This window comes from Desarmillaria tabescens (assembly GCF_030435595.1).
Source record: "Desarmillaria tabescens strain CCBAS 213 chromosome Unknown EV420scaffold_18, whole genome shotgun sequence".
NCBI lineage: Eukaryota > Fungi > Basidiomycota > Agaricomycetes > Agaricales > Physalacriaceae > Desarmillaria > Desarmillaria tabescens.
In genome coordinates, this window is record NW_026848317.1 from 560,539 (window position 1) to 575,066 (window position 14,528).

At 47.7% G+C, this 14,528-nt stretch overlaps 5 protein-coding genes across 5 annotated transcripts; 4 read left to right on the forward strand and 1 right to left on the reverse strand.

The window, feature by feature from the left end:
- Positions 1-67: 67 nt before the first annotated feature.
- Positions 68-1,827, reverse strand: EV420DRAFT_392339 (Sodium/calcium exchanger protein-domain-containing protein). Its single transcript, XM_060481956.1, has 4 exons — positions 1,261-1,827; positions 1,031-1,210; positions 874-978; positions 68-821 (listed from the first exon to the last, which is right to left on the reverse strand). Exons 1-4 carry the CDS (start codon positions 1,714-1,716, stop codon positions 222-224), a joined length of 1,341 nt encoding a protein of 446 aa, XP_060330599.1. The 5' UTR covers positions 1,717-1,827; the 3' UTR covers positions 68-221.
- A 2,144-nt stretch (positions 1,828-3,971) lies between these two features.
- On the forward strand, positions 3,972-6,523 carry EV420DRAFT_1270494 (uncharacterized protein; the record flags this gene model as incomplete). The annotated part of the gene is made up of 12 exons (XM_060467573.1): positions 3,972-4,300; positions 4,352-4,502; positions 4,558-4,782; positions 4,834-4,938; positions 4,992-5,132; positions 5,183-5,293; positions 5,346-5,583; positions 5,637-5,676; positions 5,732-5,792; positions 5,847-5,968; positions 6,024-6,178; positions 6,237-6,523. The coding sequence occupies 12 exons, from the start codon at positions 3,972-3,974 to the stop codon at positions 6,521-6,523; spliced, it is 1,965 nt and encodes a 654-aa protein (XP_060330600.1).
- A 251-nt stretch (positions 6,524-6,774) lies between these two features.
- Positions 6,775-7,693, forward strand: EV420DRAFT_392408 (uncharacterized protein). Its single transcript, XM_060481957.1, has 2 exons — positions 6,775-7,143; positions 7,200-7,693. Exons 1-2 carry the CDS (start codon positions 7,025-7,027, stop codon positions 7,654-7,656), a joined length of 576 nt encoding a protein of 191 aa, XP_060330601.1. The 5' UTR covers positions 6,775-7,024; the 3' UTR covers positions 7,657-7,693.
- Positions 7,694-9,815: 2,122 nt separating this feature from the next.
- EV420DRAFT_1643183 (uncharacterized protein) lies at positions 9,816-11,114 on the forward strand (the record flags this gene model as incomplete). The annotated part of the gene is made up of 1 exon (XM_060477463.1): positions 9,816-11,114. The coding sequence occupies one exon, from the start codon at positions 9,816-9,818 to the stop codon at positions 11,112-11,114; it is 1,299 nt and encodes a 432-aa protein (XP_060330602.1).
- Positions 11,115-13,309: 2,195 nt separating this feature from the next.
- Positions 13,310-13,792, forward strand: EV420DRAFT_1643184 (uncharacterized protein; the record flags this gene model as incomplete). The annotated part of the gene is made up of 3 exons (XM_060477464.1): positions 13,310-13,538; positions 13,586-13,675; positions 13,731-13,792. The coding sequence occupies 3 exons, from the start codon at positions 13,310-13,312 to the stop codon at positions 13,790-13,792; spliced, it is 381 nt and encodes a 126-aa protein (XP_060330603.1).
- Between the last annotated feature and the right edge of the window lie 736 nt (positions 13,793-14,528).

The window sequence follows — 14,528 nt, forward strand, 5'->3', positions numbered from 1 at the left end:
ATGCGATAGATCATTGTCTGCTCTTCATCTGAGTCACCAGAACCGACAGAATCAAACAAGGACTGATTTAGTCTCAGAAACACTGTATCGAGCCTAACGACACCACTGGGAACAGTGCACCTCGACTCAATCATGTCAAGAAGGCATTCGGGGCGTGATCGTGTGGGAGGTATGATAAACACCATAAAAGTTTCGGTTGCATGAAGTCGCCGCAACAGCCCCTATGCCCCACACCCAACCTCAACACCCTGCACGATCACCCCCGCATCCAGAACGTCCCAAAACCAAACCGCCACCAACGTATACACCGCCACTAGTACGACCCCGCTCAAATAATGACTCCTCCCATCCTCAATCGTAAACTTGACCAGAAAAACTGTAAAGAACAGAACCACTGTCTGTACCGGATCAAACACCATCCCAAGGGGCCTGCCCATCGCCCACGCCACCAACACCAGCCCAGGGATGACCCCGAGCGCAATCTGCACTGAACTCCCCACAGCGACGTGCATCGCCAGATCGAGTTTTCCTTTCCGCGCTACGACGACGGCGGTGGTGTGCTCGGCGGCGTTGCTGATGATGGGGATGATGATCAGCGTGAGCCACGAGCGGTGGGAAGAGGCAAGGCCGTCGAGGGACGAGACGAGGTGCTCGACTGTGAAGTAGGCTAGTACGGTGCAGAGGACGAGGATGAGGAGTGACACGGGGAGGTTCATTTTTATTTTAGGCCGGGGAAGAGGGTTTTCCGAGTCGCACGAATCCTTCCCATGTGGCGAGCCGTCTACATAATAATGCTTATGCGAGAAGAACTGAAAGTACAACTGCGGAACGTTATCAGTCAAGCCAAGTCAAATCGGATACGATAGGACCTACGTAGACACAGTACACCAAAATCAACACGACAGAGCTCACCCTGCTCAATTCTAACAAGACTCCCAGTTCCTCTCCTTGCGGGAGCCGTTCTTCGAGATATCCATTCTGTGATTAACGTCAACACGAGACAAACATGTACCAATCGATAAATATTTACCAGGATTGTCGGTACTACCAATGCCGCCACGGCGGCCATCATCAGACTCGAGTTCACCTGCGCGACCATAGGATGGAACTCTTGTTCCGCAGGCCCTACGAGGAACGCCATACCCAGCACGAGAAGGAGATTGCTGAGCAAGCCACCTAAAAAGGAACTCTGCACCAACTCGAGGTCGCACTGCAGGAGTCGCGTTAGTTGATACCCACGAAAAGGGTGAGCAGACGAACCTTCTGCAGCCCAACCCCGCCAATAATCATTTCCACCACATTCCCCAGAGTCGCATTGAGCAAACCTCCTATGCTTGCACTTGTCCTCGTCGCAGCTTGTTCCGTGCCATAGCCAAGGAGAGCAGCCAGGGGTATGATCCCGAGCGCTGAGAACACGAAAATGAGCGTAGCGGATTGGGCAGCGAAATGCAGGGCCCAGGAGACAGGAATGCAAAGGAGGAGGATGTTCAAAGAGGTGTAGCGCAGGGCTGAGAGGAGGGAGGCAGCGTGCGAGGGGGCGGGATCCCTATCAGGCTCGCATTCACCCCGTTCCTTATCTCCCGGTTCCGTTACTTGATCCCCGTCACTTGTATTGCTGCTATTCCCACTACTAGGCGGCTCGTCGTCATCCTCGGTGAGAGTACGTGTTGGCTCGGGCAGGACATGGCTTGTGCTATGCGAAGAAGGTTCTGTCATTCACGTATTGGTCGGGGGTGGGAAGGGCAGAAATGAGCTGTCGAGATCGGGGTTTATAAGTCCCACAGGGGATTTCTTGGCGTTGGGTACTTGATAATGGGGGATTCTTGGCGTGTCTCATTATCTACCGGGTCTGCCTATAAGTTAGATGTTCAACGCCGGATTTTGTATATTACTGACCTCAGTTTGCGAGCTGATACTAAGAATATGTTCCAGGATGTGCTCGGCGTTGGTTGAGGAAAGACATTAGGTCGGGCCAAGGATAGGCGGCCAAGAAAATGTTGTGCCGAGTCATGCAGGCGGCGGCATGTCCTCGGCATTGCGTTAACCGAGTATCACTCTGTATCACTCAGCGTACAACGCCGCTCGAAGTCGATCACTCGGACGTACAACGCCGTTTTGCAGGGGTTGAAATCAAGTATAGCGACGGAGACGTGAAGATAACGTGAAGAGCTCTCGAAAGTACTCGACATATCCGGCTTTTTGTTCAACGTTGGCCATCATAAAGTATTGTGGATATAGGACGACGGGGGAGTTCAGATGATAGCGCAGTTGCTTTCTCCTCGACAGGGATATCGTACGATTTCGATGCACTTGTTCAGTGATTTGAGTAGGTGTCCATCAAGAGTACCCTTGGCTACTGTAAGAAACCATGAGCTGACTGAAAAGATAGAAGTCATCGGGCCACGTACCAGTCATGTTGACGAGACACGGGATAAAAGCAGCGAGGATGGAAAAGCCCGCTCTGAATCAAAACCAGTTACGTATATAATACAAGGTCCTTCGATTGAATCTAGGTCCAAGGTATAAATCGGAACTAAGGATTCTGAGTGTATGTCAATTGACTGTGGTAGTGTCCTATTAGAACATGAAGAACGAACGCCAAGCCACATAGTCTCAACAGATGTCGGATACACTGCAGAGAAATTCGGAATATTACAGCGGTGCTTTGTCTGTTACTCAACGTAAAAACTTGAGTTAGACCAAAGAGAAGGACAGGAAGCTTACCAGTCTTGTTGAAGAGAGACCAGGTACTTAGGAAGCAGCGAAACAATAGGAAAAGTCTGATCTCGAGCAGGAAAGAGATCGTTTTTCCCGTGGTATCCGAAATCTTTGCCTAAGCGCAAGGATTCAGTAATCCAGTCCAGCGTGGCGCGTCTGCACAGCGAAATCAACCCACCAAATCTTTACGCTACGCAAATTTCTCGCCCCTGCTGATGAAACCATCCTTCTCCGATGGTTGCCGCAAAGCTTTTCCTCATCATTCAGAGATCACCCCAACCGCCAACTCCTTCTCCGGTGGTAAACATAATTCGTCTCGAGCACCTCTAACTAGCAAGGATCGATATTGCTTGTGGTATACTGTAACTGGATAAGCTAAGTTTGCCTCTCAGAAGAAAACGACGTCACGTACGAAGTTTCTCTCGGTCTTACTTGTCAACTTGCCATTCCGACCGTTTGCTCCAAGCCTTCTCCAATAGGTCCTGTTCACGATTGGATGTGTCAGGGGGACACAATAATACTTCGAGCATGAGCGGGATTGAGGATTCGTAGCTCCACCTTGGAGTAGTCAAATGTCTTCCTGCGATGAGAAAAGATCAGTCACTGGAAGGTTCATAAATGATTTAAGGGCAGGAACGTACGGATAGAATGGAGCCCCTTCCCATGATTTCGTGTAGACGCGAGTAATGCGACATGGGACTAGCGGTCAAGTCATTAATTCAATTTTAGAGAACGTAAGGAAGGTGTTTGTACCGGCGCAAGTTGGTGTCGAATTGATATTGAAACTCCGCCCGGATTCTCGGTCCGCTTGCCGTGCGCTCAAACTTTCTGCCAGTCGTCCTTCAAGCTCTGTCAGAATCGATGTACTCCACAGGTATGGAACTCTTCCATCATATTCTTAATATTTCAAGCAATGAACTTACTCTACAGGTCCCGGTCAGGGTTTAAGCTACTTATGTCTTGGACCAGTTTGCGATGACGGCAGCACCTCTAATGAATCTTCCTGCTCATTGAATTCGACGGACGGAGCATCATAATTGATTCATATATACAATAGTCTCGGAACAGTAGTGGAGACTTGATCTGACGCTAGTGCACCGCTCAATTTCCCTGGTTACGACAAGCCTGAAGTAAGTTTGACCGATGGAATGTAATCATGGGTTACTTGCATGGCAACGTTCTCCAATTCTTGGCCTATATAACTTGGGCGTTTTCCTGCTTTTTATCATCTCATCCAGTGGCCTCTCATTGCTATGTGCTCTCGGACAATTTCGCTCATATTCTTCGCTTTAGTATCTCGTACTATTGCTTTTCCTTCAACCAAACGCGCCTCTGGAGTCACTACCGACCCATCCCAAGCTAATGGCCAATCATTCGACTACATTGTCGTTGGTGCCGGTCTTACTGGTACAACAGTCGCAGCCCGACTTGCGGAAGACTCTGGTGTAACTGTTCTTCTCGTCGAGGCTGGAGGAGACAATCGTCATGATCCTCGTGTATATGATATATATGCTTATGGTCAGGCCTTCGGCAGTGAATTGGATTGGAGCTGGACAACAGACCAGGACAAGACCATGCATGGGTAGGTCCCCTCCAATCGATTCAATTCCCTGGCTAACTAAAGATGAACTAGGGGGAAAACTTTGGGAGGAAGTTCTTCGATAAATGGTGGTCACTACACACGTGGCTTGAATGCGCAATTTGATGCTTGGTCTTCCCTCTTGGAGGAAGACGAGGCGAGCGCAGGGTGGAACTGGGAAAGCATGTTCAGTTACATGAAAAAGGTACGCCCTCTGCAGTTATTTTGATTAAAGATTTTGACAAATGTCCGTACTTCAGTCAGAGAGTTTCTCCCCACCTAACGAACAACAGTCCGGAAAAGGCGCGCAATACGTTGAAGAATACCACGGATACACCGGACCCGTTCAGGTGACATACCCCGATCGGATGTACGGTGGTCCTCAACAAGGCTACTTCATCGATACAATTAATAACCTTACGGGTATCTACCATACCCCTGATATTAACGGTGGTGGTGCAAACGCAGTATCAATCACACCATTGGTGAGTAAAGATTTAACTTCATTTCTCTACTACACTGAAGAATACATGTAGACCATCGACTGGCACGACAACGACCATCGTTCGTCCTCTGTTCAAGCATACTTTACCCCAGTCGAAGGTGCACGACCTAACTGGCTCGCTCTCGTCGAATATCAGGTACGTTCGGCTGCCGTGTCTGTGAAATTTCAGGCTGTAATGCTATTTGAAAGGTTACTAAAATCAACTGGGCGAATGCTGGTAGCATCCCTTTAATTGCTTCCGGCATCGAGTTCGCTCCCGCTAGCGGAGGTTCTTCCCGATATACTGCCTTTGCAAACAGGGAAGTCATCATTGCATGCGGCGCCATCCAAGTATATTCTCCTTTATTTGACATTCTGACCATCCTCATCTGCTATCTCAGTCTCCCGCGCTCCTTCAACTGTCAGGAATCGGCGACTCTGATGTTTTGGGACCCCTCGGAATCAGTACTTATATCGATCTCAAAACCGTTGGCAAGAATCTTCAGGAGCAGGTAGCGATTAATGACACAATTTAACTTAGGCGTGACTGATGCATATCACCAGACGATGAATTCACTCGGTGCTATCGGTAATGGTTTTGACGAAGGAGGAGACGGACCTTCTGACGCTATTGCATACCCCAACATCTACCAAGTATTCGGCGACAAAGCAACAGACTCTATCAGCAAGATTCAATCTAATCTGTCTTCTTGGGCGAGCAGTCAAGCAGGTTCCGCTTTGAGCGCGGATGCGTTGGAACAGATCTACCGTGTACAAGCTGATTTGATTATAAATAAGAATGGTTGGTCTTTCTTTAGCATTGGATTGATACAGCGAGCTAATCTGAGCCATCAGCACCTATCGTTGAACTTTTCTATGATACCGGTTACCCAGAGTGAGTTTGAACATCCTGTCTTCGTAATCCTATTCCGATCTCCTTCCAGGTGCAGTAATCTCGGGATTAATCAATGGCAGCTGCTCCCGTTCAGCAGAGGAACCGTAAGAATATCGGTATGAACAAGCTACCTAATTGATCCCCCTCTTTTGCTCATTGTTCTTTGCCAGACAACCGACCCATTTACTCATCCGATGATCAACGTGAACTATTTCTCCGTCGACTGGGACCTTGATGTCCAGATCGCCAGTGCCCGGCTGTCTCGCACAATTCTTTCCAGTCCTCCACTCAGGTCAGCCCTCTGATAGGTCGAAGATTCACCTCGGTATTGATAGCGACTTTTATAGCTCTCTTTCAACAGGAGAATGTCAGCCGGCTGGTGACGTTCCTGACGACGCTGATCGTGGCAGCGAAGAGGACTGGGTGACATGGATTAGGCGTACGTTCTTCGCGGTATCTCACCCAATCGGTACATTGGCTATGATGAAGCGTAGCCTCGGTGGTAAGTTACGCCATTTTATTCCTCACATATTTTTATAATGATGATCGGGGGGTATCAGGTGTCGTCGATTCACAGCTGAAGGTGTACGATACATCTAATGTTCGGGTTGTTGATGCTTCGGTCGTGCCTCTGCAAGTTAGCGCTCACCTCGCGGCCAGCTTGTATGGTGTCGCCGAGAAGGCTGCTGATCTGATCAAAGCTTCGTATCGAGCGTCCTGTGGTGTCTGCCTTGCTACCGACCAAGTGTTGTTCAACGTCCGATACGGTCCTCGCAACGCGTGCGTACTCTGTGATAGAGCGTCTAGGATACTGATTAAAACTATTTGTAGATACTCGAAGTTGTGACTAAAACCGAATTTGCTTCAATCAGTTTCGGTTTGGTTGCTTTATTGTAGGAAGAAATGCAGAGATGTTATCACATAAGTATCTGCGTGGACCTAAATGCCACTTATTTCCGATATACCCATCGTAGATGATACCGTTGAATGACTCGGCCATGTGGCCTTTGTTCCCTTTGTCCCGCCGACACAATTGATACCGATTCTAATTGTAGAACCTTGCATGATGCCAAGAGATACCTTGGGTGGCGGCTAGTGCAAGTTGTTCTTTGAACTCACTTTTTGCTTCATTCTATTCACGTTCCATTGCTTTGACTCGAAATCCTGCATTGTTTCATTGTCTTTGTTTTGTCTTGGGCCGTAATAAAGACGGTGGCAGATAGGATAATAAATGACTAAGTGGCAGCAGGTTAATACTCTTTAAACGACGTGCAGATTCTCGAGTTAACATTCCCACCCACTTTCCAAAATCAAGACCGTCTACAATTCTACAATTCTTCCTCGCACTATGGATATGTTGTCGAACTTGTTAGATTCTTGGGGCCTAAATCCGCCCTCCAGACTCAGGCGATTTGTCTTTGATGTCGTTGCTTTCCGAGACGAGTTGGCTCGAACGCACCCTAAACAGTGAGTGGCAGACGTTTTCGAATCACGGTTTCATGGCTTAATTTCTCCCCCTTCAGATGGTCATTTGTGATGAACGCTAACGCGTCCATTCTATCTACCAAACAAAACATGACGTTCACCTACGCCATTTCACGTTCTGACCCAACGCGCCTGGTCCAAGTCGACATCTCTGGCGAGTTCTGGGAACTCGATATCCACTGTGACGCACCCAACAGGGACCCGGAGGTCGATAGAAAGCTTCTCGAGAACGAAGCGTGGGTCGACACCAAGTCTATTGGGCCTACCCATGTCCGGTGTAAGGCGTGTAAAGAGCGCGTCGATTTCTTCCACCATAATTTTTATTTTAGAGAGTGGCAGGACCATAGGGATTATTGCCCGGTGATTATGCATATGATGAAGTGCTATGTTTTGATGACGCTCGTCAACCAGACTCGGAATAGGGAGCTTATTTACCCTCCGAATAGTCGCGATCCGCTTCTGCCTGCGCCTATTTGTAGAAATCTCCTTTCGTAATGTTGTCGCAGTGATGTTTTTATACCATAATCGGTTTTCTTGACCTGGCAACCATCATATCTACCACTTACTGTTCAGTTGAGTGACCTGTATTGTTTCATCAGTATACTATTAACTATTGGTGAATTTCTCATACCGATAAATAGCGATAAATGAAGTTTCAGAAGCCAACGGTCATGGCCTGACCAGCTTAACAATCGACGGAAAACAATGCAGATTAGGAAGAGAATGGCGAATAGTGCATGAAGTAGAGCTACGCGCATTATTATCTATGAGAAAAATCTAAGTGATGAACACAATGTTCAGGTCGACTTTGGCACCACAAAAAGTGAGAAAAGTTTACCAAGGATTCTAAGCAGTTGTATTGTATATAAACCAATCTTATCCATTATATAGGTGTAATATAATGGATAAGATTGGTTTATATACAATACAACTGCTTAGAATCCTTGGTAAACTTTTCTCACTTTTTGTGGTGACTTGCGGCTCGGAGCGGAAGACGGTGGAAGACGAGAATTCAGGGTCCGACGACACTTCTCAGTCAACCACCATCAACCTCCATCATCACATATCGAATCCTGAATTGATTTCAGTCTATAGCCAGCCAGTCATTCAATCCTGAATTGAGTTGCTCTCTTCATTCCCGCTTCTCTTACCGTCGTCATGAACTATGACACCTGGCGCCGCGCCTCATCCGAACGACTGTATGGCGTCTCGAAACTGCGAATCAACGGTTTGACTGGCAGATTGGGACTGTCAGCCACTGCAAGCATCAAACTTTGGGGAGATATTGGTCAGGAACTGTGAGAAGGAGGAGACGTATATTGCGATTCACCCTGTTGCTGTGGTTAGAACGTTGTGAAGGACCTTACAGGAGTACGTATTCTGCCCATCTGCGAGCTCTGGGCAATTTATGATGCAGCATATAGGAACATATTGCCAAACAAGTGGCCTCTCACGAGAAGGAAACGAGGATTGTAGAAGGAATGCAGATCTAGACCGCGGCGGCGATGACGAGAGTGATCTTTAGTTTTTCGTGCGTTTTACCCGTCTATCACCCAGCATTTCGCTTATTCTTCTCCAGCTTCCGCGTCCTCTTTTGATGTTATTAAGAGCAAGGGCCAAGCTATCTTTTCCCGACCATGCCAAGTCCAAATACCCAGGATTAGGTTCCGGAATAAGGGCGATGACTCGATGCTATAATGCGTATGTTGGCGATCGCTGTGTTGCAAGAGCTGTACCCTCAGAGATGAACATCGCCCTCACTACCCTCTCCCACGGAACTAGCGAGTTTTCTGGCCTATTCATGTCGAACTGCGTAAGTGTCCTGTTCCTTCGAAAATGCTTCTTGTTGATCTTCTGCAATAGGACATCCATTCATATTCCCTGTTCCATTACGAGTACAAAACTACGGAGCATGTACGACCTCGCACGACATGATACGTACAGTTTGACATGTGAGACGAGGACGTTTCGGGAGGATACTGAGCGTGTGGAGGTAGCAGGAAGAACGGCATTTGGGACCCGCCCATGGTCCACCACTCGAGCTGTATGGAAGGGCGGCCGTATGGTGACTCTGGTGTATACCTCGCTCTTTTTTGTTTTTGTTTTTGCTTACCGGTCCCTGACAGCCTTCAATATGTTCGGTGTTTGTAATTGCAGACGAAGGTACCATCATCAAGCTCGTTCAGCAACGTACACCTCCGCTATACGATAAGGCCCTTCCAATGGGTTGGATGGTCAAATGACCTATACTGCTATCCCAATTTCCCCGGTGTCCCTGGTGTTGGTGGCAGGTCCTGCTCACGCTCCAGTACGAAGAGTGTAAACCATGGAGACAGGTCCAAGGAGACAAGCTATCTATCTAGCGGCATACACGATTATCACTCGATATGCGGCGTACCGGATTTCTGGATCCTATATGACGTATACAGCGCGAAGACGCATCAGCGGGATTTGAATAATTTTTCCTTCCCCTACCACCTCTAGGTTGTCCTTCTATCGCCCTGGCCATCACGTAGTATTGTTACCGGGACACACAGTCTTCCGTGCGTGAGTTGTAAGTCTCTATTATTCATCTATGGTCACTTTATTATCAAGTAATACTTGTGTAGCAACATTTGTATTTGCCGCCGATTGACACTCCGCCCATATCGTCTATGGAATTGACGCGCGCCTCCATCGAGCAGCTGCTAGCCAAGTTCGACCGGAGATTGACCGTCACCCATCCACCCGATATCACTTCCCTGCTCCATTCCAATGACTTGCCGTCATTGTTACAGGTTAGCAACGTGAAAGCATCAGCGAAGATCCTGGAGAATGTTGGCCGTGAAATCCAGGCAGCGATTGATCTGCTAGGAAATGCGGTCGCGTCCCTTGAAGCGCAAATGTCACGAATCCGATCTCTCCAGCGTGATTACAGTCTCGTGCTATCTCCCATCCGCCGAGTACCAGCGGAGATAGTGATGGAGATCCTACGGCGCACATGGACGGCAGTCGAAGATCGGGCCAACAATCCTCATATCAATGGATTCAACGTCTTTACCATTGCAGAGGGTCCATGGCATCTTGGTCATGTTTGCAGGCTGTGGAGGGATGTCGTCAGCACACTCTGCCCCGAGTTATGGGCGACGATAACTATCGCAATTCCAGGTCACCAGTTGGATATTAGTTGGCATCCCAAAGATGTTGTGGAAATGCTCGAACGCGCGCTTGAGCGCACGCGCGGTCATCCCCTTGATTTTTTGTTCGCATATTGCCACTCGCGTTCGATCAGAGAAGCCGATATCATGCGTCAGTGCTTCGATATCATGACGGCGCATTCAGCGCAATGGAGAATGGTTGAATTCATCATTCGTCCATCCTTTCTTCCACATCTTTCTGTCGTTCGCGGAAAGGTTGATTGGCTTACCGATATATATATACAATGTTGGCCTGATCCGGGAAGTCATTCAGCTCCCATTGCCGCCTTTGAGATAGCACCTAGGCTGAGAAACTTCTACCTCAAAGGAATGCATCCCGAGGCTCAATTTACTTTCCCTGCCACCAATCTAATTTCGTTTTACGATGAACGGCCATTCGCGGGCGACCTGCTGACTCCGGAATATATCGATATTATCAGATCGTCTACGAACCTCATCTCATTTTCATACCACGACTATGCTGACCCCCCAGAACTACTAGTATCCCAGCTAGCTTACCCCCGTGTTATCGACCAGTCGGTACAGACGCTTTCGGTTTCTTCAGCATCGTTCATGCGAAGTGTCGAATTACCAATGCTATGCGAGGTTGTTCTTACCGCTGGCTATGACAAAGACAGAATGCAGCAGGTTTTTCATCTCCCAACGGATGCCATCATGGCGCTGTCAGAATTACTTCACCATTCCCAGTGTTCGCTGATCCGACTCTCTGTCGTCGATACAACTATCCTTGATGTTGATCTTGCCGCGGTTCTGTGACTAACGCCACATCTGGAGGAATTTAACATTCAATTCAACCAATGGGATGAGGATAATGATCCGAGTATGGAATCACTCACGGAGGACCTGGCGGAGACCGTACGAATGGATGGGTCAGTCTGCTATGCCCTTGTTCCTTGTCTGAGCACCTTCCACGTCGTGTTGGAAGGGGTTGATAATATGCATGTCTGGTTTCTTGACTGCGAGTTTCTCGATATGATCATTTTGCGGTGTCGCACTGGTGTTCTCGAGAAATTTGGTCTACGTATAATAGGACAAAGTTGGAGTTATGAGTTTGATTCAGACGATGAGGATGAATTGAGAGGGCTCGCGAAAACCAGTCTCGCGCTTGACTTTGATACGCATAATTTCTAAAATACTTGCGCGTGTTCTTTGTATGTAGAGTTCGTTTCTAGTGCCATATTTATCTTGTATTGACTCGGATTGTTTCTCCCCTAGGAATTGCGACTATAATAACATTACTTAAAGGGAAGCATTATGCGGGAGGAGTATAGATTCAAGACAAGCGCGAAAGGCAATTACACCGGAAACACCAACATGACGACCCTGTTGGTAGTGTATTTCTCATCAACGTCGCCTTCCTCTGAGCTTGCCGGAACCACACGACAGTTACCCATATCGTGGATTTAGTAAGAACTCAGCGATTCGCCTGTAAGATGACAGTTAGTCGTTAGTCGAACCTAGCTTACCGAGGTTTTAATGTCATTTCGCATGAATGGTCAGTACGTTGTTCTCTCATTCCGCTTATCTCTCTAACATTGTTTTTCGCAGTCTCTCTTGTATGATCGACGACTTCGTATGATGATGTTCTTTCAGTTACTTATCTACCTCCTCTGGCCGAATCATGTGTTGCTCAGTGTCCATCGTTCTAACGCAGCCAGCCGAATCGTTTGCCTGGCTGGGATCCTGTCAACGCTAGTAATGTAGCTCCTTCGAATCATTCAATCCATAACACTTAACATCATGACTGTCTTTCTCTGGCTTGGTAATGGCTCTCATCGCTGCAAGTACCTCTCCATATAGGATGACCGTCTCAATGAAAACAACCGTATCGTGATATTCTGGAGCACGTCAGCCCAGAAGGCAACTACAGTTACAACTACCTGAGCTTGCACCTTGTGCCAAACCCGTTATGCTTCCTCCTCTCCAAGAGTTATAACTAGCGGCTAGAAGCGAGATGGTGGCCATGAAGTGCATAGACGTGCTCTTGGTCATGGATTATAGACGCTCGAATCTCATGGGGAATACGTCGTGCGAGGGGCGTGAATGTTCGGCGAACAAGATACAAAGTCTAGAATATCCCACAAGGACCTTTCCGCGATATTGCTTCTGCACCTGTGTCATCGGCCGGGAAAGTGAGACAGGGCGCTATCGATAAGAATACCCCGTTTAACGTGCGGTGTTAGGGCTCGGGATGCAGCATGGTGTCTTACCCCCCTCACATGAGAGTTGACCCATATCTTAGTCGAGAGACTAAGGGATCCTGATGGAAATTTCTCAAGTGCATATTCGAGGCCTTAATCTAATGAAGTCACCGAGCAGTCCGAGTGCGAGGGAGTTATGACTCAATGGAAATACCGACGTCACATAGCACTACGAGACGGTAAAAAAAACACCGCCTGTGGGATCCCAACGCCATGAATGTCGACTGCAGGCGTACCTTTGAATGTTTCCAGTACTTGCCTTGGTATCAGGTGGTAGACCTTCATGTGTCGTGTTGCCGCGATGACCAATGTCTTCCGTGCGGGGCTGCCTGGCGGTTATTTTATTCCTGAGAGCCAACCACTAGAGGCTTTTGGGCGAGTGAGGGCCATGAGGGTTTCGTGGATGCAATGCTTTTCTTATTCTGAGAATTCATCCATGATCCTTATTTTTTTCCCGCTCCGCTATATCATCTCAAGAAGGGCATAGAGAATCTCCCTCCAGTATAGACAGTCATTGTCTTCGTACGACACATACCTATGAAACTGCCGGCAATCACTCTTTCCCACAAACTCTTCCGTGGCGTTTTTCGAACTTCCCACATCCGAGGATGTGTCGCTACTTCGTCATAGTTCTCAAACGTCGCTCTCAAGTCTCCGTGCATGGGAATGCGGATTATCTTTGCTTGTGGTCCCCCATGCCAGAGCACTATATAATCCAGCAGGAAACCACCTCATTTAAGCATGATAGAAATGAAGCTCGCTTTCTCTACTGCATTCTTTACTGCTCTCCTCGCAGCTGCGGTTCCCGCCTCTAAACGCGACATCTTCGACCCCCCTATTTTGTCCCCAACCACGAGCACTACATGGCTCGTCGGGATGACTCAAACTGTCTCTTGGGACACTTTCAACCCTCCTGAACTAATCACCGGTCGTAACTACAGCAGCATTAGGCTGAACAAGGTCGGCTTGTTCTTGCCATGTGTGTCATTTGTGTTAGTTATCTGCGGTAGCTGACTATCCAAACAGTTGTTTTTGCGGACGAGTTTGATATCATGTTGGGAAGGTTCGAGATCAAGGTTCCTCTCGTAGCTGAAGGAGATGATTACGCCTTTGTCCGTGAGTAGTTTTCATTCATGTCGGAAAATTGGCGCTGATAACTCACTGTGCCAAGTCTTTGGTGACTCCAGAAATGTGGGCAAGGAATTCAGCATCAAGGGTGGGCCTGCCAACTAAACCATCTCGATTGTCCTGTTGTGCGGAGGTTTTATTGTCATTGAATGGACTGTTATTTTTTCTTCGTGTTACAATTCTTGATAACTACTTTTTATGTATGAAGTGGAGGCTCAAAGATGCGGCAGTCGACACCAGGATCCAGAAGATAGGCCCCACAAATGAGGTAAGTGCCACGCTGCTCGAGCGTCGTTAGGACGTGATGACAGTAAGACAGTGCTCAATAATTGGAACTTGATTGCAAGCAATTTAGACAATAGTGTAGATGCATTGACATCCCAGTGTCAATACACTGTGAAAGACGTAACGATAAGTGCATCTCTGTCCGCCTACCAGTTCATATAGTCAGATTTTGCCAACTTAAAGAATGCTGCTATTTGTATGGAGCGGGAAAGGCAAGCTTTGTGATACAATGCTTTAAAGCGTATGGTAGGAAAGTAAATGGCGACGACTTGTCTTTCTGTTGTCAGTTGTCAGCATGTGGTGGATCACCTCAATTGCATGTGTATCCACTACGTTCTCCTAATGATGCATATATAACCAATTTTCCAAAGGCTTACTCACCTCTGATGGAAGAACCAAGTCTCTGTGAAGAATGGTTGGGAAGTAATGTTCATGTGATACGCTGCAGGGGTTATCTTTGTCTTCTCCAAATGATTTGACTAAAGAACGCTGATAGGGTCTGGATACAAGCAATGTAGAGGACCTGGCTGCATGTTTCGACTCTCGAGGATATAAT

Coding starts and splice junctions, on each gene's coding strand:
- EV420DRAFT_392339 (XM_060481956.1), bottom strand. CDS start 1,716: ATGACAGAACCTTCTTCGCATAGCACAAGCCATGTCCTGCCCGAGCCA. Junction 979..1,030: donor TGGTAGTACCGACAATCCTG/GTAAATATTTAT, acceptor CGTTAATCACAG/AATGGATATCTCGAAGAACG. Junction 822..873: donor TTTTGGTGTACTGTGTCTAC/GTAGGTCCTATC, acceptor AACGTTCCGCAG/TTGTACTTTCAGTTCTTCTC.
- EV420DRAFT_392408 (XM_060481957.1), top strand. CDS start 7,025: ATGGATATGTTGTCGAACTTGTTAGATTCTTGGGGCCTAAATCCGCCC. Junction 7,144..7,199: donor GCTCGAACGCACCCTAAACA/GTGAGTGGCAGA, acceptor CTCCCCCTTCAG/ATGGTCATTTGTGATGAACG.